The 25,408-nt window shown below is 42.8% G+C and overlaps 1 protein-coding gene across 13 annotated transcripts in view; it reads left to right on the top strand.

Annotated features, from left to right (window-relative positions):
• The window catches only part of camkk1a (calcium/calmodulin-dependent protein kinase kinase 1, alpha a), a 242,033-nt gene that overhangs the window by 134,757 nt on the left and 81,868 nt on the right, over positions 1-25,408 (top strand). For all 13 annotated transcript variants that reach the window (XM_043718834.1, XM_043718828.1, XM_043718833.1 and 10 more), the window contains 3 exons: positions 2,166-2,213; positions 11,480-11,533; positions 20,113-20,164. In XM_043718834.1, coding sequence (XP_043574769.1) covers positions 2,166-2,213; positions 11,480-11,533; positions 20,113-20,164 — 154 coding nt within the window. The remainder of the gene's footprint in view (positions 1-2,165; positions 2,214-11,479; positions 11,534-20,112; positions 20,165-25,408) is intronic.

Below are 25,408 nucleotides of genomic sequence, written 5' to 3'. Positions count from 1 at the left end.
CTTTTGCTATAAATTCTGTGTCTTATGGTCTTACTCCACAACCACCTGATGAAGGAGCGACACTCTGAAAGCTAGTACTTCCAAATAAACCTATTGGACTATAACCTGGTGTTGTGTGATTTTTAACTTTGTACACCCCATCTAACAGTGGCACTTCCAAATCAAATCCTTACATACCAGGCCTTGTCATCACATGGGCTGCTACAATGCACACATTGTCAGCTACTAATAGTCCCTATTAGCAGCTGTTCATTCTCCCACACTGACCTTTATCCAGTCCTTTACCCATCCTACTGATTTTCTCGCTCTTTGGGATCTATCTCTACCTATTGTTTACTCCTCCCCCCTCCCCACTCCATCTTCTGCATAAATACCAACCTTTTCCTAGTTACCATTAGTTCTGAAGAAGGATCGCTGCACCCAAAACGTTAGCTCTGCTTTCTCTGTACGACCTGCTACGTCTTGGAGTCATAGAGATGGACAAAACAGGCCTAACTTGTCCATGCTGACCAGGTTTCCTTAACTGTATTGAACCAATTTTACTGCGCTCCATAAAATCCCTACAGTGTGGAAACAGGCCATTTGGTTTGGCAAGTCCACACTGACCCTCTGAAGAGTAACCCGCCCAGACCCATTCCCCTACCCTTTTACTGTACATTTATTCCAAGTAATGCACCCAACCAACACATCCCTGATCACTATGGACAATTTAGCATGGTCAATTCACCTAACCTGCACATCTTTGGATTGTGGGAGGAAACCAGAGCACCCAGAGGGAGCCCCCGCAGACACGGGGAGAATGTGCAGACTCCACACTGATAGGCACCTGAGGTTGGAATCGAACATGGGTCTCTGGCGCTGTGAGATAGCAGTGAGATAGCCACCCTCAGCACCCTTATCCATCTAAACCTTTTCTATCCATGTACCTGTCCAAATATCTTTTAAATGTTGTAATTGCACCCACCTCTACCACGTCCTTTGGCAGCTCGTTCCATATACACACAACCCTCCATGTGAAAAAGTTGCCGGACAGTTCCTTTTAAATCTTTGCCTCTGACCTTAAACCTATGCCCTCAAAATTTGGGCTCTACTCTACTGGGGAAAAGACGTTGGCCATGTACCCTATCTATGTCCCTTCTGATTTTATAAACCTCTATAAAGTCACCCCTCAGCTTCCTACACTCTGGGGAAGAGGTCCCAGCCCTATCCAGCCTCTCCTTCCAGCCTCAGTGATGTCCTTTTTGCAACTTTTCGAGTTTAATAATCTTTCCTTAGCTATTCCAGCAAATTCTATTTTTGTTTCTGATTTCTAGCATTACTGTTATTTTGATTTTTTGTGGAGTGTTTTGTGACTCTGTTTGCCATTTGTCTGGCTGCTAGCTAGCTGCCTTCTAGTACTCAGGTTCAGAATGTGTCCATGCCTGCAACATGGGGGTGTCTGGCAGCTAATTCTTTGACTATAACCTTCATAGCATTCTAACACTCAAACCAAGGCTGGGACACATGAGAATGTTCACTCCTGCCTATCTACTCCATTAGAGTTGAAACTGGCTTTTAACCTCTGCACTTGTGTATCCCTGGAGGAGAAACTATGTCTGCAGTTTTGGGACATAATCCTCAGTGAGTGGCTTATGGTTGAGCAGGGAGTTGCAACCCCTTTGTTAAATTTGCAGTCACAAGACATCACAGTCAAGTCTGTTTGAAGTTTGTTTGTTATGTTTTGATGTTACAGAACCTTTACCAGCCAACTCTTGAATTTACACTTGCAGTTAATTTTGTCTCTGTAAGCAGTCCTGTTTGAAAAAGCATATTTTGAAATTAGAGGCGAAGGTAGTATTTTGGAGTTCCAACCTGTCGTCGTAACAATGTGCTCCATTTCTGTCAGCCATACACAGCAGGATACTAACTCCTGTTCAAAAAACTGATCAAAGCAGAGAAGATCCAAAAACCCTAGCCGTAGGAGTCAAAATTCTGGGGCTGGTCTTTCATCTACAATTCATGTCAATTTCTACTTGTCCAAAATACAATTGCCATATGGCAGTCAGTGTGTTCAAGTGCTAGAGGACTGAATTTAGCAGGGATGATTAACCTCATCTTGTCTTCTTCTGTTAAAACATGAACTGCTGGGATTAACTTCATCTTTCTTTGCTGTGTTTACCTTGCAGGATTCCACGCAGCTGAACCAATACAAGCTGAAGACTGAGATCGGAAAGGTAACTCTATCTAGCAGTCAACTGTTCAAAATTAATTACAATCCAACAGCATGAGTTGGATATATAGCTCTCCTTGATCCATAACTTTCCATATGGATGGGGGTGATGTTGGTGTAGTGATAATGGCTTTGGACGAGTAATCTAGAGGTCCAGATTAATGCTCTACGGATACTGATTTAAATCTCATCTCTGCACCTGCTGGAAGTCATAGTAAATTAATAAGTCTAGAATTGAAATGGTGGCCATGACAATTATTGTTGATTTTTGTTAAAAACCCACAGGGTTAGCCGATGTTCTTTAGGGTAAGGAATCGGCACTCCTCACCCATTCTGGTCTACATGTGACTTCACATTCACTGCAATCTGGTTGCCTCTTAACTGTCCTTAGACATAGCTGTTTTAGTTAAGGGTTGTCATCAAAGTCTGGCCTTGCCCGCAACATCCACATACTATCTCAAACATGACTGATATTCACTGAATAAATGATATTACCCTTTTTTGCATTCTGGGTATGAGTTATGATGATTGGGACATTACAAACTGTTTTTAAGAGTTAACCATGCACTCTGTAACTGGATTCAGATGAAGACTACAAGTATCTAAGGAAGCACATTCCTTTCCCTAAATGACAATAAGAAAGCATTTATGTTTTTTGTGCCTGTCTGACAATTTTCATGGCCATTTTCTCTGATACCAGCCTACAAATGATCAGAGTTATTGAATTATTTGAAAATCTACTGGAATGGAACTTGAAGTTACTGCTAGGTACAAGTCTAATTATAAACTCATGGATCATAGAATTATGCAAAGTGGCTTGGTGGCTCAGTGGTGAGCACTGCTGTCTTACTGCGCCAGGGACCTGGGTTTGATTCCACCCTCTGGTGACTCTCTGTGTGGAGTTTGCACATTCTCCCCGTGTCTGCGTGGGATTCCTCCGGGTGCTCCAGTTTCCTTCCACAGTCCAAAAATGTGCAGGTTAGGTGAATTGGCCAAGGTGAATTTGCCATGCTAAATTGGCCATAGTGTTCAGGGATGTGTAGGTTAGGTGCTTAGGGAAAATGTAAAGCAATAGGGTAGGGGAATGGGTCTGGGTGATTACAATGTAAATCCCAGAGCTTCCTTCAAGTCACTGATCAATCGAAACCTGCATCCCCATTCTGTGATTAAACAGCAATCTAGGTTTGTTCAATACATTGCATCAGTTGCGTGTTGCTTTGGTCTTTTACTATAAGTTCTGTGTCCTATGATCCTGCCCTACTACTACCTGACAAAGGAGTAGTTCTCCGAAAGCTCAAAATAAACCTGTAACCTGGTGTTCTGTGATTTTTAACTGAAACCCAGTTGTACAGTCTTGGTCTGTGTGTGTGGCTTTCCTGTGTACCTTAGTGGTGAATTCTCCGTTTGGTGTTCTGACCAAGTCCTGAACTATGAAAGCAACCACCCCAATACACACAAACGAAGTTGCATCAAGACACTATTCAAAAGGGCCACAACACACTGCAGCACACCAGAACTGCAAAAAGAGGAAGAGGAACACCTATACAAGGTATTCGCCAAAAACGGATATCCTCGCGATTTCATCAACAGATGCCTAAGGGAAAGACAATGGAACGAGGACATGCCGCAACCCAAAGGACTAGCCACACTACCATACATCAAGAACATCTCTGAAAAGACAGCCAGACTACTGCGACCACTAGACTTATAACAGCACACAAACCAACAGCCACACTCAGACAACAACTCACCAGAACGAAGGACCCAATACCCAGCATGAGCAAAACTAATGTAGTGTACAAAATCCCATGCAAGGACTGCACAAAACACGAAACGACACGAACTATAGCGGACAGCTGAAACTGACAACCGGAAGTGGCAGGGACAGGCCACTATAAATGCCGGAGGAAACACCACAGAAGCGCTTCACAGGAGGCTCCCAAGCACTGAGGATGTCACCTAGACAGGGGACGAAACGTTTGCAACAAAAACTTCCAGCTCGGCAAAAGAACCACAGCAACAAGCATCCGAGCTACAAATCTTCTCACAATCTTTGAATATTCAGTGAGCCTCCGAACGAAGATGTTACCTTGTAGGGTGTCGCAATGTCTGAAAATGAACCTTCCAGCTTAGCGAGCAAACCTACATCCAGAACCTCAACCTGAGTTAGAAATCTTCTCAAAACTCACTATAAGGGATGGTCATTTAGGACTGAAATGAGAACAAATAATTCAATAAAGAAAATTGTGAATCTCTGCAATGATGCACACCAGTTGAAAGTATTCCATAATTGAATATACTTAAGGCTGGGCTGGCCAGATGTTTGGTGTCAGGGAATTGAGGGACGTGGGGCACAGGTAAGAAATGAAGTTGGAGTCTAAGGACAGTCATAATGATATTGAATGGCAGAACAGGGTTGACAGGCCGAATGGTACTCTAGTTCATATTTCTTGTGTTCTTGTGAAGATCAAGGAAGATGTTTGAAAATTGTGTGTAAAGACTTGCCATAAACTTAGTTCTGGAAAAATCAAATTGTATGGGCAATATTTGAGATGTGGGATGCCAAATTTATCCAGCGCCGTGAATGGACTGCACTGCTAAGACTGCTTCTCAGGCAGAAAGAGGGACTGAGAATCATGGTGTAAAAACTGAAAGTGCTCAAAGTATCGAGGAACAGAGTTAATGTTCCAAGTCCACAATGACTTCTTCAGAGTCCTGGTGTTCGTTGTCTTGCCTGGAGGAGGGGAGAGCCTCTCCTCACCTTTCAGAATGGTACTCCCCTCAGCTTCTTACATAAGGATAGATGAAAATTGACAAAAATATGTAAAGCCATTTCTTTTCTAGGCAGAAGGAGAATGCTAAAATTTCAGTGAATGATGGACCTTTGAATCTTCCTTCACTTAGCATACTGTGCCACCTGAACCCTTCTCTTCTCCCGTCCACTAGGAGAAGAAGCTTTTTAGAATAAAACATTCCCTTGGACAAAAGTGAATTAATTAAGGAAGGGCAAATGCTATTTAACTAATTTTGATCAGTTTTTAAAAAAAATCCATCTGGTTCCTCCATATTGTTTTATAAGACCATTAGATATCTGAAGAGATTTAGGCCATTAAGCACATCAAGTCTACGCCGCCATTTGATCATGGCTGATATTTTTCTCAACCCCATTCTCCTGCCTTCTCCCAGTAAGTCTTGATCTCCTTACTCATAAAGAACCAATCTAACTTTGTCTTAAGTACACTCAATGGCTTAGTGTCCATAGTCTTCTGTGGCAATGAGTTACATAGATTAACCATCCTCTGGCTGAAGAAATTCCTCCTCATCTCAGTTCTAAAGCAGAGTATAGAGAACTAGGAAGGACATTGGAATGTAGGACCTCAAAGGTAGTTATCTCAGGATTACTACTAGTGCCATGAGTTAGTCAGAGCAGAATTAGCAGTTATATACAGGATGAATACGTGGCTGAAAAGATGGTGTGATGGGGAGAGTTTCAGATTTATGGGGCATTGGGACTGGTACTGGGGGAGGTGGGACGAATACGCTTTGCTGGTATTCACCAAAGAGAAGGAAACGGTGGAGAATGATCCCAGGGAAGGGAGTGTCGAATTTCTAAGCCAAGTTGCTAATAAAAAGGAAGAAGTGTTGTATTTAAAAGTATTAAGGTAGGTATGTCACTGGGTCCTGATAGGATCTATCCCAGGATATTAAGAACAAATTGCTGGAGCATTGACAGACATCTTTGTATCCTCTTTGTCCACACAGTCAGTCGCCTGAGGCGGGAATTGAACCCGGATCTCCGGCGGTGTGAGGCAGCAGTGCTAACCACTGTGCCACCGTGCCGCCCTATCCCAGGATATTAAGAACAAATTGCTGGAGCATTGACAGACATCTTTGTATCCTCTTTGGCCACAGGTGAGGTCCTGGAGGACTGAAGAGTAGTCAATATTGTCCCATCATTTAAGAAGGATAGCAGGGATAATCAAGGAAATTATAGGTCTGTGAGTAGTAGGGAAATTATTGGAAAAGATTCCCAGGGTCAAGATTTATACGCATTTAGAAGCAAATGGATTTATTAGTGATGGACAGCATAGTTTGTGCGGGGGAGGTTGTGCCTCACTAACTTGATCAAGTTTTTTGAGGAGGTGATAAATATGGTTGATATGGGACAAACAGTTCATGTTGTCTACATGGGGTAAAGTCTTTGACAAGGTTCCTCTTGGCAGACTGGTACAAAAGGTGAGGTCACATGGTATCAGGGGTGAGCTGGCAAGATGGATACAGAACTGGCCTTAGTCATAGGAGACCGAGGGTACTGGTGGAGGGATGCTTTTTGGAATAGATGGTTGTGACTAGTAGTGGTGTTCCACGGGGACCAGTGCTGGGACATTTGCTGTTCATGGACCTCATAAATGATTTGGAGGAAAACATGGCTGCTCTGATTAATGAGTTTGCAATTGATATAAAGATTGGTGGAGTTGCAGATAGTGATGAGAGGATTGTCAGATGATACAGCAGGATATAAATCAGTTGGAGGCGAGGGCAGAAAAAAGGCAGATGGAATTTAATCCAGAAAAATGTGAGGTGATTTATTTTGGAAAGTCAAGTACTGGTGGAAATTATACAATGAATGGCAGAACCCTTAGTATTGATGTGCAGAGGGATCTGGGTGTGCAGGCCCACAGATCACTGAGGGTGGCATTGCAGGTAGATAATATTATAAAGAAAAGGCCTATGGCATGTTTGCCTTCATTGGAAAGAGCATTGATTATGAGGATAGGCAGGTTATGCTGCAACTTTATAGAATTTTAGTTATGCCACACTTGGAATATTGTGTACAGTTCTGGTCACCACACTACCAGGATGCTTTAGAGAGTATACAGAAAAGGTTTACCAGGATGTTGCCTTGTATGGGGGATGTTAGTTATGAAGAGAGGTTGGATAGACTGGGTTTGTTTTCACTGGAATGCAGGAGGTTGAGGACAACCTGATAAAAGTTTACAGGATTGTGAATAGCATGGATAGAGTGGAAAGTGTGAGACTTTTTCCTCTAATAATTGGAGGGGTCAATTATTAGGGGACACAGGGTCAAGGTGCAGAGGGGAAGTTTAAAAGAGATACACAAGGCAAGTTTTTCACACAAAGGGTGGTGAGTGCCTTGAACATGCTACTAGAGGAGGTGTTGGAAGTAGACCCAATAGCAGCATTCAAGAAGCACCTGGACAAATACATGAATGGAGTCTAGATTAGAGTGGTGCAGGAAAAGCACAGCAGTTCAGGCAGCATCCGAGGAGCCTGAACTGCTGTGTTTTTCCAGCACCACTCTAATCTGGACTCTGGTTTCCAGCATCTGCAGTCATTGTTTTTACCTAAATACATGAATGGGAAGGGAATAGACGGATATGGATCCTGTAAGTTAAGCCAGTTTAAGTATGGAAGGGAACAAAATGTGTTAGTGCGGGCTTGGAGGGCCGAAGGGCCTGTTTCTGTGCTGTTTTGTTCTTTGTTAAAGAGTCATCTCTTCCTTCTGGGGCTGTGCTCTTGTGTCCTCGTCACTCCTACTAGTGGAAATATCTGCTTCATGTCAACTCTACTCAGGCTTCTCCATATTCTGTAAGTTTCGATGAGAACCCCCAGCATCATTCTAAACTTCGAGTATAGATCCAGAGTCCTTAACCCCTCATATGACAAGTCCTTCATCCTTGGGATCATTCTTGTAAACTTCCTTAGATAGGGGGCCCAAAACTGCTCACAATATTCCAAATGCAGTTTCAGTCTGATCAGTGCTTTATGTAGCTTTAGCGGAACATCTCTATTCTTGTCTTCTAGCCTCTTGAAATGAATACTAACATTGCATTTGATTTCTTAACTGCTAACTGAATCTGCATGTTGACCTTAAGAGAATCCTGTACTAGGTCTCCTCAGTCTATTCAGACTTCTGCAGCCTTTCCCCATTTAGAAAATACTTATGCCTCTACTCTTCTTCCTAAAGTTCATAACCTCACACTTTCCCACATTGTATTCCATTTGACAACTCTTTGCCCACTCTCCTAGCCTGTCCAAGTCCTCCTGTAGCTTCCTGGCTCCCTCAATATTACCTGTCCCTCCAACTCTCTTTGTGCCATCTGCAAACGTAGCAACAATACCCTCAGTTCCTTCGTCTGGGTCATTTATGTACATAGCTGTGGTGCCAACAGAGACCCCTACAGTACTTCACTAATTACGGTGGCTCAGGGGTTAACACTGTTGCCTCACAGCGCCAGGTACACAGATTCGATTCCAACCTTGGGCAATTGTTTGTATGGTGTTCGCACATTCTCTGTGTGGATTTCCTCCAGGTTTCCTCCCACAGTCCAAAGATGTGCAGGTTAGGTGATTTGGCCATGCTAAATTGCCCTTGGTATTCAGGGATGTGTAGGGTAGGTGCATTAGTCAGGAGTATATGTAGACTAATAGGATAGGGGAATGGGTTACTCTTCAGAGGTTTAGTATGGATCTCTTGGGCCAAATGGTCTGTTTCCACACTGTAGGGATTCTATGATCACTGGGTGCCATCCTGTAAAAGATCCCCTTATTCCCATTTTCTGCCTTCTGCCAGTCAGCCAATCTTCTATCCATGCCAGTACCTTGCCCCCAACACCATGGATTCTTGTTTTATTTATCAACCTTCTGTACGGCCCCACCTTATCAAAGGTCTTCTGAAAATCCAAATAGATCGTACCCACTGGCTGTCCCTCATCTACCTTTCTCATTACCTCCTCAAAGACTTCTAACAAATTTGTCAGGTATGGCCATCCCTTGACAACACTGTGCTGATTCAGTCCTATTTTACAATGCATTTCCAAGTATTCCACACTCCCATCTTTAATAATGGGCTCTAAAATTTAACCGGCCTATAGTTTCTTGTATTTCCCGCCTCCCTTTTTGAACAGGTGTGTTACATTAGTTATTTTCCAGTCCTCTGGGATCTTCCCTGACCCCAGTGATTCCTGCAAGATTGCCACCAATGCCTCAACGATTGCCTTATCTCCTTCAGAACCCATCATGACCAGGTAATTTATCCACCTCTGATCTATAACCTTCCCCAGCACCTTCTCTTATTGGTGGCCAATACACTCACCTTTGCCCTGTCTCTCTTGAAGTTCAAAAAGGCTACTGGTGTCTTCCACCGTGAAAAATGATGCAAAGCACTGATTTAGTTCCTCCTCCATTTCTTTGTTCCACATTACTTTGCTCACCTCATTTTCCAGTGGTTCAGTGTCACTCTTGCCTCTCTCTTAACTTTTATAAATCTAAATGTACATATATTATATATAAAATGGGGTTACTAATCCAGTGACATTACCACTGTACATTTATCTCTGTGATTGAATTTCTAAATGAGGTTTCTAGATGATTGATGATGGTAATGCTATTGATGTTGTGTAGATGGCATATCAAAACACATTTGATTAAGCACTACACAACAGACTTGGGAGCACAGTTAGAGCTCATTAGTAATAAGGACAGTGGTAACATGGATATGAAATTGGTTGAATGACAGGAATGGAGTAGAGTCATTGAATCCTTACAGTGTGGAAGCAAGCCATTTGGCCCTTTGAGTCCACAGGGACCCTCAGAAGAGCATCCCACCCAGATCCACCCCCTACCCTATCCCTGTGACCCTGCATTTCCCATAGTTAGCCCACCTAGCCTTCACTCCCCTGGACACTCTAGAGCAATATAGTATTGCAATCCACCTGAACTGCACATGTTTGCACTGTGGGAGGAAACTAGAGCTCCCGGAGCAAACTCCATGCAGACATTCACCCAAGGATGAATCAAACCCAGGTCCCTGGCACTGTTAGGCAGCAGTGCTAACTACTGAGCCACTGTGCTGCCTTAGTAGTGATGAACAGTTGTTTTTGGGACTGGAGGAAAGTATACTGTGGGGTTCTCCAGAGGTTGCTACTTGAACCACTGCGTTTCCTGATCTATATTCATGACTCAGCCTTGGATGCACAGGACAAAATTTGCAGATGATACAGAGCTTGAAAGTATTGTGAACTGAGGAGGAGAGTGTAGAATTTCAAAAGGTTATAGACAGTCTATTGGAATGGGCAGGCAGTGACAGATACAGAGTTTAATGCGTAGAAGAGTCAATTGATTTATGTTGGTACAAACACAGATGTTGAAAGTGACAACACAGTTTGAGAAACTGGGAGAAAGTGATGACTGCAGATGCTGGAGATCAGAGTCGAAGAGTGGCGCTGGAAAAGCACAGCAGATCAGTCAGCATCCGAGGAGCAGGAGAATTGATGTTTTGGGCATAAATCCTTCTTCGGGAATGATGAACAAATTCGAAGAACAGCTTGATGAGCAAATTCATCAATTTGAGAAACTGGTTCATAAAGTATATAGAACTCTGCATTTTGTAAGTAGGGGCATAGAGTATAAAAGTTAGGATGAATTGTTAGAAAGTAGAGGGTCATTGTCTACTGGAGAATTGTGTCCAGCTTTGGTCACCAGACATTAGGAAGATGTGAAGGTTTTAAAGAAGACTAGCAAGGGAGATTCCAAGGCTGAGGGACTTCAGTTATGTGATAGTCTGGAGAAGCTGGAGTTATTCTCCTTGGGGAAGAGAAGGTTGACAGCAGGTTTGATAGAAGCATTCAGAATCATGAAGGACCTGGCCAGACTAGACTACTCTTCCCATTGATGGGAGGGCCAAGAATTCAGAGGACAGCTGTAAAAGATCAATAGCTGAAGGACCAATGGCAATCTGAGGAAAAGCTTTTTAGTGCATTGAGTGGTTGGGATCTGGAATGCACTGCTGAAAGTCCAAACTCAAACTTGCTCCCAAAGGGGTTTGGATTAGCACCTGAAAAGAGAAAAAAAACATGGCCACAAAGAAAGGGCATGGAGAAGCTGATTTATTCCTGCAGAGAGTCAGCAAGAACATGACATGTTCTAACTATTCATTAATTCAATCAATGATTCTGAGATCAGAGACAGGAAATTTACCAGTTCCCTGGCCTTATTAACTCTCAGGTTGAACATACAGCAAGGTCACAGCAGCTAGCTTGCAGGAATGCTTGCCATCTGTGGTATTTGAGTCCTGCCTTAATTCCTAGTCTTGCTGTTGTTTTAGACTTGGAGAAGGGCCAAGGAATCTCAGTCTCTCAAAAATATTGTTGTTTCCATGTTTGTAAGTATGTTTCCCCTCTGCTCTTAAGGTATTTTGTTTACTATTGTTTTTATCAATGACTAATCTCAGCTGTGAATTGTTGACAGGGCTCCTATGGTGTTGTGAAGCTGGCCTACAATGAAAACGATGACAAGCATTATGTGAGTAAACATTTCTTCTCCTGATGTTTGTCCTTCGGTGGATCTCAACAATTGACCATTCAGAACTTTTCATGAATTATTTGAACGTTTGGACAGGAATGGGATTGATACTCACTGAATCTGTCTGATATTAATAGGACAAAGTTAAAAATCACACAACACCAGGTTATCGTCCAACAGGTTTATTTGGCTTCCAAATAAACCTGCTGGACTATAACCTGGTGTTGTGTGATTTTTAACTTTGTTCACCCCCAGTCCAACACCAGCACCTCCAAGTCTTTAATAGGACAGCCACAGCCTTAGCTGTCTGTTAACAACCAGTGCTGTTACTCTGGCCATTTTGAAAGGGTCATTCCATTAGGTATTCAAATAGTCTGACTCTTTCAGGTCATAGGCTCCTTCTAAAGGCAGTGTCTGCTGACACCCAGAACTGTGGGCAACTGCTTGTGTTCAGAAAGATGCAGAGAAAATCCAGACTCACTACATTATCGCATAAAATTTCCATTGAAGTCACTACATCATGCACATGAGAAGAGTGCAGTTTTGAAATGGGGATCAGCATAGAAGACAATGAGTGCCGATGACTGATGAAGGGGAGGGAGAGAAAGGGAGCCCCATCCCCAACTTCCCTATCTAATGCCCATTCATACCTCTGCCCCATTCCATTCACAACCCCACCTGTCTTCACCCGGTCCCTCACATGCCTCCCTCCAGTCCCGTTCCTCTCCTCATGGTTCAGTCACCTCCTCCAGCACATCACCACTCCTCCCCGCCCCAGTTACCTTTATTTCATTCGTCACCACCCCCATGTTCTCACCACTGACCACGCGACCGTTATGAGTGTCAAATATGATTGTTGTCTCAATTGGAGGAGATAAATAAAAAAACAAACTATTTCTATTAGTGAGCGAGGCAATTAGTGTTGGGAGCTGACCATCAGCCAAAGAATGAAGGAAAAGGTCAGATGATTTTGTTTCACATAAAGAATCATTAGGATGTGTTTTTAAAATGTCACTCAAAAAGTCTAGGATGTGAAAGTAGCCACCCTCTCTGGGATCCCTTCCAACAATTGTGGGGCTTTCCTGAAGCATTGTCCTATGAGTTTAAATAGAAAATGCTGGAAATACTGAGTGTCTGTGGAAAGCAAAAGCAGTTTAATGCATCAGGTCTGTGATGCTTCTTCAGAATTTCAGGTTTAAAGCATCTACGGTACTTTTGATTTTGTATTGGAGCATAATAGTTTATATTTAGGGAAGGAAAGAGAGGAGGTGCCATGAATCTTCAAAGAGATGTCTTGAATATTGTACAGCTGAAAGAGAATGGACCTAGCATTTGTGTCTGCTAAAACTTGGGTCAGCCATTCCTGCACCCACTCTTGCTGTATTGGAACATGAATCTTCTTAATACTGTCAAAACTGATAACCGAATGCACACAAACATCTCACAATTCACACAGATACACACACGCTCACATAGAGTTTAATGTAAGTTCACACACTGATACATCCATACTTGCACAGAAACATGCACTTTCACAGACAAACACACATATGCTCAAGAATATCCACACACAGATACTTGAGCATGTATACATTAATACACATAATCATGAGCATATATTGGATTCAAACACAGACACCTACATGTACATGTGCACACGTGCACTTATGTATACGCATTCAGATACACAGTCATGCACACACAACACAGTTATACACATTTGTGCACACAAAAAACACAAACAAACACACACATACACAATCATGTGCCTGGTGCTCATACACACAAATATAGATCAGTCAGAAGTGGGGCTTTTGTCATGCAGCCACTGTGCCTTATCTCTATGTTTTAGTGCAGAAATAAAAAGGCACCAGGCAATTATGACTCATTTCTAAAGAGCCTCACGAGTCCTATCCCACCAACTCCACAGCACACCCTGACAGGGAGCGTAAGATAATAACTGAGAAACACACCATTCCACCCCATCTCCTGTCCATTTGATGCACAAGAACAGTGACTGAACCGGCTGAAGAAGTGGTCTGACAGGTTGTGAGCAGTGATGTTTTAAGGACCCTTTCAAATCCCAAAGTGTTTGAGTGAATGCACAATGTGTATTCTTTGGGTAGGGGTTAGTAAATACAATGTCACAGAAATGTGCCGCAGCTGCACCAGGACATAAATTAACAATATATCATACAATTCAAAACAAAAAAAACCTGTTTGTGCACAAGCACTCAATCCTTTTCTGCCTCATTTTGGGAAGAAGATTTTTTTAAAGGGTTTGAAGGCAGAGCAGCTCTTTAGGAGGGGATGGATTAAGCGTTGGCGGAATCGGTTCCACCAGATATTCAGATCCACTGCCAAAAGCAGGAAGCAAATGGTGAGTGACGGCACTTATGGCAGGATCTTAGCAGCAGCAGCAGGCTATTGAAGATGGTAAGCCACCCCCAGGAACTGCCAGTTCAGACATTGGCAGCTTAGTCACCTTGGCAATGCTATTGGGTGTGATGCACATTGCTGAGACTGTCCTGAGACTAAGAGGCTGCATTGATAGATGTGAGCACTCACACCAGTTGGCCAGGCTAGCTCTGGCGATGACATGGTGTTGGTGAGGGTAGGCAATGCCATTCCTGCAGGGCTGGCCATTGCTGCCAGGAGTGTAAGTGCCACCAGAGGTAGTAAGAAACCCTTAATTGACCACTTAAGTGGCTCAGTTGGGCTCTCAGTTTGGAGGGTCCATTCATGACCTTCACTACCACTGCCATGATGGCATTGTGGCAGGGACGCACAAGGACATCACTGGCCTGAACTATTTTTATTGGCTGCTCAGCCTCCCAGCCCTTTGCCAGAAGGTTGGTAAAGTCCAATCCATGATTAGAGTGGTGCTGGAAAAGCACAGCAGGTCAGGCAGCATCCGAGGAGCAGGAAAATCGACATTTTGGGCAGGGGCTCTTCATCAGGGCTGATTCCTGATGAAAGGCTCCTGCCCAAAACATCGATTTTCCTACTCTTCGGATGCTGCCTGACCTACTGTGCTTTTTCAGCACCACTCTAATCTTGACTGTGATCTCCAGCATCTGCAGTCCTCACTTTTGCCAAAGTCCAATCCATGCTGACTGAGGGAAGTGTGAACTGGAGCCTTCTGCATCTTTGCAAATGACATCTACCCTCTATGTCAGAGCAGAGACAGCATTAACCCTGATGCCACTGAAGCGTACTTTTGACAGAAGCTGACACAGTCTGACAGACTGTTCCCAAACTGAGAAGGACAGGAGCTAAATCTGGCAGTGACTGTAATTACACACTATATCTCTCTGCCTGCCAGTTTCAGAGATTTTTCAAAAGACACTATTTGGTTACTCTACAATGAAACAAAAAGGATAAAATGAATTTATGTCTTTAACGGGTTGTGGCATAGCTGGCTGGGTCAGCATTTATTGCTCATTCCTCATTGGAGGTGGTAGTGAGTTGATGTCTTGAACTGCCATAGTCCTTGGGATGGAGCTGCACTTATAGTGCCGTTGGGAAAGGAAATCCAGAATCTTGACCCAGTCACAGTGAAGGAACAGTGATATAATTTTAAATCTGGATGGAGTGTGATGTGGAAAGGAACTTGTGGGTGGTAGTGTCCTCATGCATCTACTGCCATAGTCCCTGTAAGTGGACAGGTCATGGGTATGGACGCTGCTATTGAAAGAGCCTGATGGGTTGCTGTAGTGCACCCTGAAGATGGGGCACATTGTCAGTGTGAATGTTGAAATTGTAGATGAAGTGCCAATCAAAAAGACTGCTTCCTCCAAGATGGTGTTGAGTTTCTTTAGTGTTGTTGAAGCTGTTTTCATCCAGGCAAGTGTAGAGTATCCCATCACACTCCTCTCTTTTCCTAATAATTGGTGGACAGACTTTGGGGAATCAGGAGGTAAGCCATTCACCCCGAATACGCAGTCTCTGATGTGCTCTTGCAGCCACAGTGTAAAATTTCTTGTCAGTGGTAGTTCTCAGGATGTTGTTATTATGGGATTCGGCAAAGGTAAAGCCACTAATTGTGAAGGGGAGATGGTTAGATATTCTCTTGTTGGAGATGGTCATTGCCTGGCACTTGTGGAGCACGAATATTACTTCCCACTTATCAGTGCAAGCTGTGCGGTGAATAATATTCTTCCATACGTTTGTTACTCACTAATTGATATTTCTTCCATCTCCATCTCTGATTAATGCTGCACATGATACCTTTCTCATCCTTCAGTTTTAATGGCATAATGTTAGATTCCAATGAATTTTTTCCTTTCTCCTCAATTGTCTCATGTGCACCGATCCTCAGGAATGGTGTATTGGTATTAGAAAATGTGCAGAGCAGATTCACCTGAATGAAAGCAAGAGGCAGAAGATCAAATTCTGACAACAGATTGCATCAATTTAATCTATCAATTTGTTAAGATAGAGACAGGCAAGCTGATTGCGGGCCAAGATTGCAACAGGATAAGTGTGGAGTCACACTATTTATGAAAGGAATGCTTGCGGTATTAGTGTTTTTCGTTTTACGGCACTGTTCGTGCTGCTTTGTTCATGTCTTTTAATACTTCCAGAAATTACTGTTCAAATGGCCTCATGTCTGGCCTTTCATTGCCCCCTTCTGTAAACTTCAACTTATCCAGATTTCTGCTGCTTGTTTGCTGTCCCATACAGTCAGTTCCGCTGTAACGCAGTAGTTCTATTTTTGTGCAATCCCATATTATAAGAAAATCACTTAATAGCAGCACCATTTAAACTAATGGGGCCAGAATCACATTATAACCAATTCACACTTTAAAAATTTGTGTTTTAGAAACTGTGTCCCCAATTCGTTAATCGGGTTATAGCGAAATTGCATTAACGAAATGCGCGCTATAGCAGAACAACCTGTACTGTCCTACTCACTATTTACTGCCATACTGCAGTTGACGCACATTAAAAATTCTCATCTTTGCATTTAATTCATTTCCCTATATCTGTAAACTTTGGTCAGCATTTTCACCTTTGGTTCAAAGTCCATTTTATCTGATTAATCCTTTGTGCTGATTTATATGTTAAATATGCTGTACAAAATCCATTTGTTTTTGTTTCATGTCTAAAGAGAGAGTGAATGAGTGAAAGATGTTTTTCACTTTAAACCTCTGATGGAGCATGAGCTGATTGTTTTCTGACTGCTCTTGTAATACCGTGTCAGATTTGTTTTAATTGTCTTGTGATCCTTCATCAGACTGCGGGTGACTAACCAGACATGGTGTTAGAACAATGAATAGGATTTGCAAAAACAACAAAGCCTATCCTGCCTGGCCCATCCTAAATTAAACATTGTGGTTCATTTACATCGGAATGGCCTCATTAGAGGGCCAAAGTAGTTTTTATGATGAGAACTTACATCAATTCTCCACCACTGCCATCCTCTCCAAAGCAGTTAGGGACATGCAGTAACAATAAGATATAGGAGCAGAATTAAGCCATTCAATCCATGTCTGCTGCACCATTCAATGTTTCTCAAATCCATTCTCCTGCTTTTTCCCTCTAACCCTTGACCACTTATTAAACAAGAACCTATCAATGACTGCCTTATATAGACTCAATGACTTGATCACCACAACCTTCTGCAGCAATGAGTTTCACAGATTCACCACCCTCTGGCTGAAGAAATTCCTCCTCACATGAGTTCTAAAAGTCCGTACCTTCACACTGAGGCTGTGTCCTTCGGTCCTGGATTCTTCTACTAATGAAAATTTCTCCGTGTCCACTACATCCAGGCATCTCAGTACACGTCCACTCTGTCAGAGCTGTCAGTATTCAGTAAATGCTGGCTCAGCTAGTGACACTCATATCTCATGAAGGAACAATAAAGAAAAACATTACTCTGATTGGACAAATTCCAGCAGGTATCATCAAATGACATCTCACCTCAAATTTCTCCTCTCTCAGCCATAGAAACATAGTCATTCAGCAGGGAGACAGACCCTTCAGCCCAACTCGTCCATGCTGACCAGGTTTCCTAAACTGAACTAGTCCCATTAGCCTTCTTTTGGCCCAAATCCCTATCCATGTACCTGTCCAAATCTCTTTTTTCATGTTGTAATTGTACCCACTTCTACCACTTCCTCTGGTAGATTGTCCCATATATGCACCATCCTCCACCTGAAAAAGTTGCCCTTCTGGTCCCTTTTAAATCTTTCTCCTCTCACCTTAAACCTATGCCCTCTAGTTTTGGATTCCCCAACCCGAGGAAATGACCTTAGCTATTTACCTTATCTTTGTCCTTTACGATGTTATAAACCTCAATAAGATCACCTCTCGGTCTCCTGCGCTCCAGGCAGAAAAGTCCCAGCCTATCCAGCTTCGCCTTTTAATACAAACCTTCCAATCTTGGTAATATTCTTGTAAATATTTTTTTCACCCTTTTACAATTTAACAACACTCTTCCTATAGCAGGGTGACCTGAATTGTAAGCATTATTCCAAATATGGACTTATTAATGTCTTCTACAGCAGTAACATGACGATCCAATGCCTGTACTTAGTGCTTTGACTGATGAAGACAAGTGTGCCAAATGCCTTCTTAGCCATCCTGTCTACCTCTGATGCCACTTTCAAGGAACTATACACTCTAGGTCTCTGTTCGACAACATTCCCAAAGCCCTACCATTAATTGTGTGCGTTCTGCCCCTGATTTGCCTTACGAAAATGTACCATTTTTCTGAATTAAACTCCATCTGCCATTCCTCAGCCCACTGGCCCAATTGATCAAGATCCTTTTGTACTCTTAGATAATCCACTGTCCACTATACCACCCATTTTGGTGTCATTCGCAGAGTTACTAACCATGCCTCTTATAGTCTCATCCAAATCATTTAAATAAATGATGAACAACAGTGTTTCCAAATAAACCTGTTGGACTATAACCTGGTGTTGTGTGATTTTTAACTTTGTTCACCCCAGTCCAACACTGGCGCCTCCACATCGTGGCTAATTTACAGGCTCACTTGCCTGCTTTCCTGTGCATGGGTGGACTACAAATCCCAGCTCTCAAGAGTAGTGTGTGCAGAGTATGTTGAGAAAAACTTGCTACCTTGTTAAACCAGGCAGCTGCCCTCCTGTTACAGCTGAGAGACTCTGCATGGGTTGGGAAAAAAAATCATTCCCACCCTCCACAGGTTTGGATGTCTCAGGAATGTTATGATTCATAGATAAGAGAACTCCTCATGAAATTTCAGCTGCTGAGTACTGCGGGAGGCAGATAAAACCCCATTCTCACTGAGTGGATTCTTACGATGTTTATGATAAATGCAGCCAATGACCTGGAGTTCTTCTGCTGTTTGAGTCAGAGGGAAAGAAAAACCTAATCAGGGAATGGCTTAATGAAAACTGAAATGCTTGAATTTTTCATCAGTCCAGCTTAGCATATCATTATGAGTCTGCAACCACACCTAGGGCTTGTGCTTTTGATCTCGAGTCACGGAATGCAACATTTCATTGGCTGCATGGGATATCAACATCTTGCATTTTCATAATGTATTTTAGTCTGTTCCCTAGAGTGTGGTGGATGCAGGGTCACAATATTTTTAAGCAGATTCTTGGCCAATGAGGGAGTTGGAGTCTATCGAGGGTGGTTAGGAAATTGGAGCTGAGACCGCAATCAGATCAAACGTAATCTTATTGAATGGCAGAGCAATCTTGAGGGGTCAAATGATTTTGCTCCTACTTATTATGTTTCTTTGTAACCTAAAATTTTCTCTCCATTCACACACCATCGTGACTTGGAGCTGTGTTGCCATTACGTAACTGTTGTTGATCTTTGCTCTGGAACTCCCTCTCTAACAGCACAGTGGGTGTCCCTACATTCCAACCACTGCAAGGGTTCAAGAAGGCAGTGTATCATCACACTCTCCAGGACAATTCGGGATAGGCAGTACATTCTGGCCTAGCCAGCAATGCCCATTTCCCATGAACAAGTTAAAAAAAAAAACTAGCAAAATGTGCTGGCACATTTCCCAGCTGCATTATCAAATAAAAATTAGTTACAACAGGAAATATGAAGTCAAGTGACCAATTGCTTAGTCAAAGAGAGATCTTTTAAAGCAGGGTCTAAAAGGGGAGCAAAGAGATGAGGTTCGTGAGGTTTGGATGGGCTGATGCTTTTGGAAGATGGGAGCTAACCAGAACCTTCAAACGGTGCAATCTGAAAAGTGTCAAAGTTTGATTTCCTTTCCACCATGAACAGCTCTTTCTCATGAAGGGGAGAGAAGCTGTCAGATTTCCTCCACTGTAACCCATCACCAAATGCTTAAATGATTCTCGTCCTTAACCTCTCAATCTCAAGTGTGGTTATTGAAAACAGCACTTGAGCCACTCCAACCCCACCCCTGGCATGTTTCATCATTTAAGTCTAGTCCTTGCAATTCTGTATCAATATTTCTTGTGTGCACTTAATTGACATGTTGCATTAGTCTGATTGGTAGTCGTAAACTTTGTTCGAAGATTCTTTGAGTGGGTACATTTAGAAATAAGAGTCGTGGTTTATGTTGCTGACAGGAATTCTCTCTCTCTCTCCCTCAGGCCATGAAGGTACTTTCTAAAAAGAAGCTGATGAAGCAATATGGATTTCCACGTAAGTGTGTCCTGGAAATTTTCCCAGATACCAGTCACCTTGGATACCTCAATTAGCTTCAAATCAGGCCTGATTCTAAGCATTTGGTTTTTAAATTACAGCACTTAGCACACAAATATGCCAGAGTCACATAATAAGATCAAGGGGCCTTTTATGTTGTTTATTCCAAGCAGGCGATAGGTTTTTGCTCAAACAAATTGCTGAATTTGGTAGCTGCTGGTGAGCTGATCAGCTGACAGCTTCAGGAATGTAAAATCCTGCCTTTGTCAGACTGATGATGGTACACCAAAAAAATGGAGATGTACACAACATTGCCATAACCTGAGTAACATCGGTTAGTAACCAATCACACCTCGAATAGCCAGTTAGTAACAGTCACACCTTGAGTAACTGGTCAAATTGCAAGAAACCAGTCAGTTAATAAAAGTCACATCATGAGTAAATTGTGAGTGTGCAAGTAACCAGTCACTGTTAAAATAATCAGTAGTAACAGTCACATTGTGGGTAACTTGAATGCACAAGTAACCAGTCTCACCGTCAGTAACCAGTCACTTAGCCTTAGTATTCACAGCCTGAATAATAAGTCAGACTGGAAGTAATCAGTCTCACCACCTGTAACCATTCAGTAGAACAATCCCCGGAATGAAGATAATATTGTATAGATTTTATTCGGTATGTTTATATGCTTAAAAGTCATGCTGATGATTAAACTGTCTGTCCATGATCAAGTTTGACTGGGGATATTCCCTGATAATTGAACAGTGTTCACAACTGTCCAGATACTGAAGCAGTTTGTGTCTGTATGCAGTGAGATCTGGACAGCTATCCTGATGAAATAAAAGGGACATTTGCACTACAAAAGTGCCATCTCCTTTAGGAGAGAGGCAAAGGGTCTCTTGTTAACATTTAACAGCATTAACATTCTGAGGATTACCATTGAGCAGAATCTAAACTGGACCAGCTGTGTAAACACTGGCGACAAGAATAGGTCAGAGGCTGGGAATCCTGCAACAAGTAACCCACTTCCTAATTCCCCATCATCCACAAGGCACAGGTCAGGAGTGCGATGGAATAACTCTCCAATTGCCTGTTCCCACAACACTCAAGAAGCTTAACACCAGCCAGGACAAAGCAGCCTATTTGATTGGCACCCGTCCACCAAATTCACTATTCATTCTTTCTACCACTGACATACAGAAGCAGCAGGTTTACCATCTACAGGACCCAATGTAGACTTTCACCAAAGCTGTCCTGAAAGACCCTCCAAAACCAAAATCCTAATCATTTAGAAGGACAGGGGCAGTGGATGCATGGGAGCATCACCACTTGCAAGTACCCCTCCAAGCCACTTATTATCCTGACTTGAAAATACATCACTGCTCCTTCAGTGTCACTGGATCAAGACCCTGGAACTTCCTTCCTAACAGCACTATGGGTGGTTCAGTGACTACAGTGACTCAAGAAGGCATCACGCCACCACCTTCTCCATGGCAAAATATTCAAATAAATCCTGACCTTACTAGCGATGCTTGGATCCTGTGAATGAATTTTAAAAATCTTAGATATTGGGCTGCCTCAACCCTTTCTTATGAGGAAGATGCTCAAGTTTATCAACTAGCTTCCCCCAAAATCCAAGATAATATATGCAGACTCACATTTGTGATATATCCTCAGCTACTGTTTCAGTGGGAGGGAGTACTACACTATTGGAGCTCTAACACTAAATTGACATCCTGTTTACCATCTTGTGGAGATGGAAAAGATCCGATGCCAGCATTTAAAGCAGAGCAGGATGTTTGTCGAATGTTCAGTCCAATAACTACCCAACAACACAATGAGCAGATTATCTATCTCTTTCTCTTATTGTTGTTTGTAGCTACAAGGCTTGTTGAAATGCCCTAAACAGTGCAGGATAAAGTCAAATTCTCTTTCTCTCTCTTTCTCGTGCTCTCGCTCTCTTGTGCTCTTTCTCTCTTTCTATGCCACTCAGTTTCTCTAGCTCCATAAAAAAATCTCCTCTTCAAAGGATCAGATTTTAAGTCTAAGTCACTGAGTGTAAAAATCAAAGCTGACACTCCAGTGCAGTCCTGATGAAGTGCAACTCTGTCAGAGGTGCCAGCTTTGCCATCTGGTGGTGCTGTGAAGTGGTCTATAAATATACATATTTTTAGATGACTTAAAGAAGAACCCTGAGCAATTGTAAGCCCATCTTAGCTTATGCCTTAGGTTTTCTGTCATATCCACTTTAAAAATCAGGAATGGTGAAAATGTTAAAATGAAAGCTCACAAACTATTACTGCTACCTTGGCATAGTGCTGCATGTTTTGTTTTGATGCCCTTGCTCAATCCACAGCTCAACATGCATTGTTCAAAGTTTAATCTTCACACAGCTGTCAGCCTTGAAACGGGAATGATAAACATTTGTGATCAGATTGCAATCTCTAATATTAACATGCAGAGCAGAGCTGGAAATTGAAACCAGCTTCTGATGCAAGTCTTCCATTAATCAGCAGTAACATCTCACCAACGGAATCACATAAAATGCACCTTAAAAATTCTTAATCATGCTGCCAACTCCAAACAATGCTCTTTAGATTCAGAAAAAAAATGTACTTTTCACCATCTGACACGGAAGAGATATTAAGAGATATTAGTGAAATGAATTTAGGAAATTGCAGCTAAAGCTCTCTTACACTTTCCCTCCTGTAAAGTGGCTGTCAGCCAGATAGAGAAGTCTGAAACAAGATACTAATCCTTATTGGTGAATTTCTTCACAGGACGCAGCCTTACTAAATTTAATTAATAAAAAAAAATCAGATGACTAACCCTGAAAGGGGCACTGTAACAAAAATCAGATTGTCAAAGGAAACATCACATTTAGCTAAAATTTGTTCTGGGAATTTATAGTAATAGAAGCAGGAATAGGCCATTTGGCCAGTTGAGCATACTCCGACTTATGATGCACTTCAATTCCCACAAGTCAACAGAAAGCCTGAAGTGTACAGGTGGACACCATTTCCTGAAGAAGGGCTTATGCCCGAAACGTCAATTCTCCTGTTCCCTGGATGCTGCCTGACCTGCTGCGCTGTTCCAGCAACACATTTTCAACCATGGGCTCCTTTTCCAAGGCTAGTCTTAAATGGTTTAACCATAGAAGAGTGGCCAGCAGTCTGAACTAATGGACCCTCTACTGCCTTGAACCTGTTTGTGGTTTCCTTGGCCAACCCAAGAATAGACTCAATAAGAAGCCTTCCTGCATTCTCTCAGCCCTGCACTGGCATCTAAAAATCAGGATTGAGATGGCACGACACCAGGTCATAGTCCAACAGGTTTATTTGAAATTAGAGACACGTTATTCAACCTGACGACATTCCACTCACACCATTTGTATGATCTTTTGATCTCTCTGCCCACTGATCTCTCTGCCTAAAAACTCTGTGCCTGCATGCTTTTTCTTCAATTCACCTGAAGAAGGGGCAGCGCTCCAAAAGCTTGTGATTTCAAATAAACCTGTTGGACTATAAACTGGTGTCGTGTGACTTCTGACCTTGTCAATCCCGGTATAACACCAGCACCTCCACATCATAAAAATCAGGAGTCTATGCTGAAGTGCAACTGAGACCTGATTGCAACCTCACACAGCTGTATGTATGTGGAACACAGACTCTGAAAGGCTGCAAAAAAAGACAAATGGCCTGGGAATTTGTTAGCTATCTTAATCTTTTCTTGGACTGAGTCACTTCCTACATACTCTCTAATTTCTTGTTCTTCTGCATGGACACTGAAATCTGTTTCACTGTAGCAACATCTGAAATGGAAGTCAATGCATCTGCAAGTCAATCAGTGTGTGCAGACTCTTGGCCTGGGGCCACGCTGCTTGGTGGGGAATGACAGTTGCTACGTACCCCACCGTCCATGCCAACTTACCAATGGTAAAGGGGGGATCCCCACATAGAGAGCTTCCAATCAGGTGCTCCCATTACCTCTGGATGGCTGACAACTGACTGGCTTTAGCTAACAAAAGGATGTCAAAAGGGAGAGTGAGAGCTCCAGCACTGCTCTTGGGCAGCAATGCAGAGCAGGTGGTAGTGAAACCATTCAGAAAACAAAATTGTGCAGAGTATAAGATGGAGTGTTAATATATAATTATAAATCCTGACCAGAACTTCATTTCAGTGGTGGGACTTTAACACACAGCATTAATACATGTAATGGAAATAATCCAATTGACCCTATCAACTGGGCACAAAAACCAAAATGATTCATTTCACAATAATATAATGCAACGCAAGCTGCAGTGAAGTTCCCCAGATTACACACTGATGGATTTTGGAAATATCGGAGACAATTTCATCGCCCTGTACTACCCCCCAGTGAGTTTGTCATTATGAATATCTACGCATAAGCTATTATATGGAGGCGGGGTGGGGGAGGATTACATCAGTGACTTGTGTTTTCTCACACAGCGCCAAATTTACCCTGCAACACTGTTAACCTTTCAGTGGACATAATGAAAGGTCTCTTTCCCACTGTACAATTCCATTAAGTCTGACTTTGCTGACCCTTACTCTTGGAATATGTGAATACAATGGTGGAGAAAAGTGTTCATTCTGTTTTAATTGCCCCAGGATTTCTGGGGCTTCTGGAATACTATCCGCAGATTGATGTGGGTCTGTATTTGCAAAAGGGACATCATCATCCCAAATGTGTAACTGACAGGGTGAGGACGTACATATGCCTACCTTGTTGGCAGCAGCGTGGAGTTTCCAGACACAGGTGAGGTTAGCAGTAAACCCTGATTTACCAGTGAGAATCCTGGACCATCTTACTCCCAGGCCTCATTCCCATTCAACAGGACTAATCCTGTCTGAATCTAACAGGAATGACATAGAGTTTGTGAGCGGGGAAAATACAGAAAGAAACCTTGGTTTCGTTAGGGGTTGGGGTGATAATAGACAATAGGTGGCACAGTGGTTAGCACTGCTGCCTCACAGCGCCTGAGACCCGGGTTCAATTCCCGCCTCAGGCGACTGACTGTGTGGAGTTTGCACGTTCTCCCCGTGTCTGCGTGGGTTTCCTCCGGGTGCTCCGGTTTCCTCCCACAGTCACAAAGATGTGCAGGGCCAGGTGAATTGGCCATACTAAATTGCCCGTAGTGTTAGGTAAGGGGTCAATGTAGGGGTATGGGTGGGTTGCGCTTCGGCGGGTCGGTGTGGACTTGTTGGGCCGAAGGGCCTGTTTCCA

Source organism: Chiloscyllium plagiosum, chromosome 28 (assembly GCF_004010195.1).
Source record: "Chiloscyllium plagiosum isolate BGI_BamShark_2017 chromosome 28, ASM401019v2, whole genome shotgun sequence".
Taxonomy (NCBI): domain Eukaryota; kingdom Metazoa; phylum Chordata; class Chondrichthyes; order Orectolobiformes; family Hemiscylliidae; genus Chiloscyllium; species Chiloscyllium plagiosum.
This window is presented reverse-complemented; position numbering and strand designations above follow the sequence as displayed.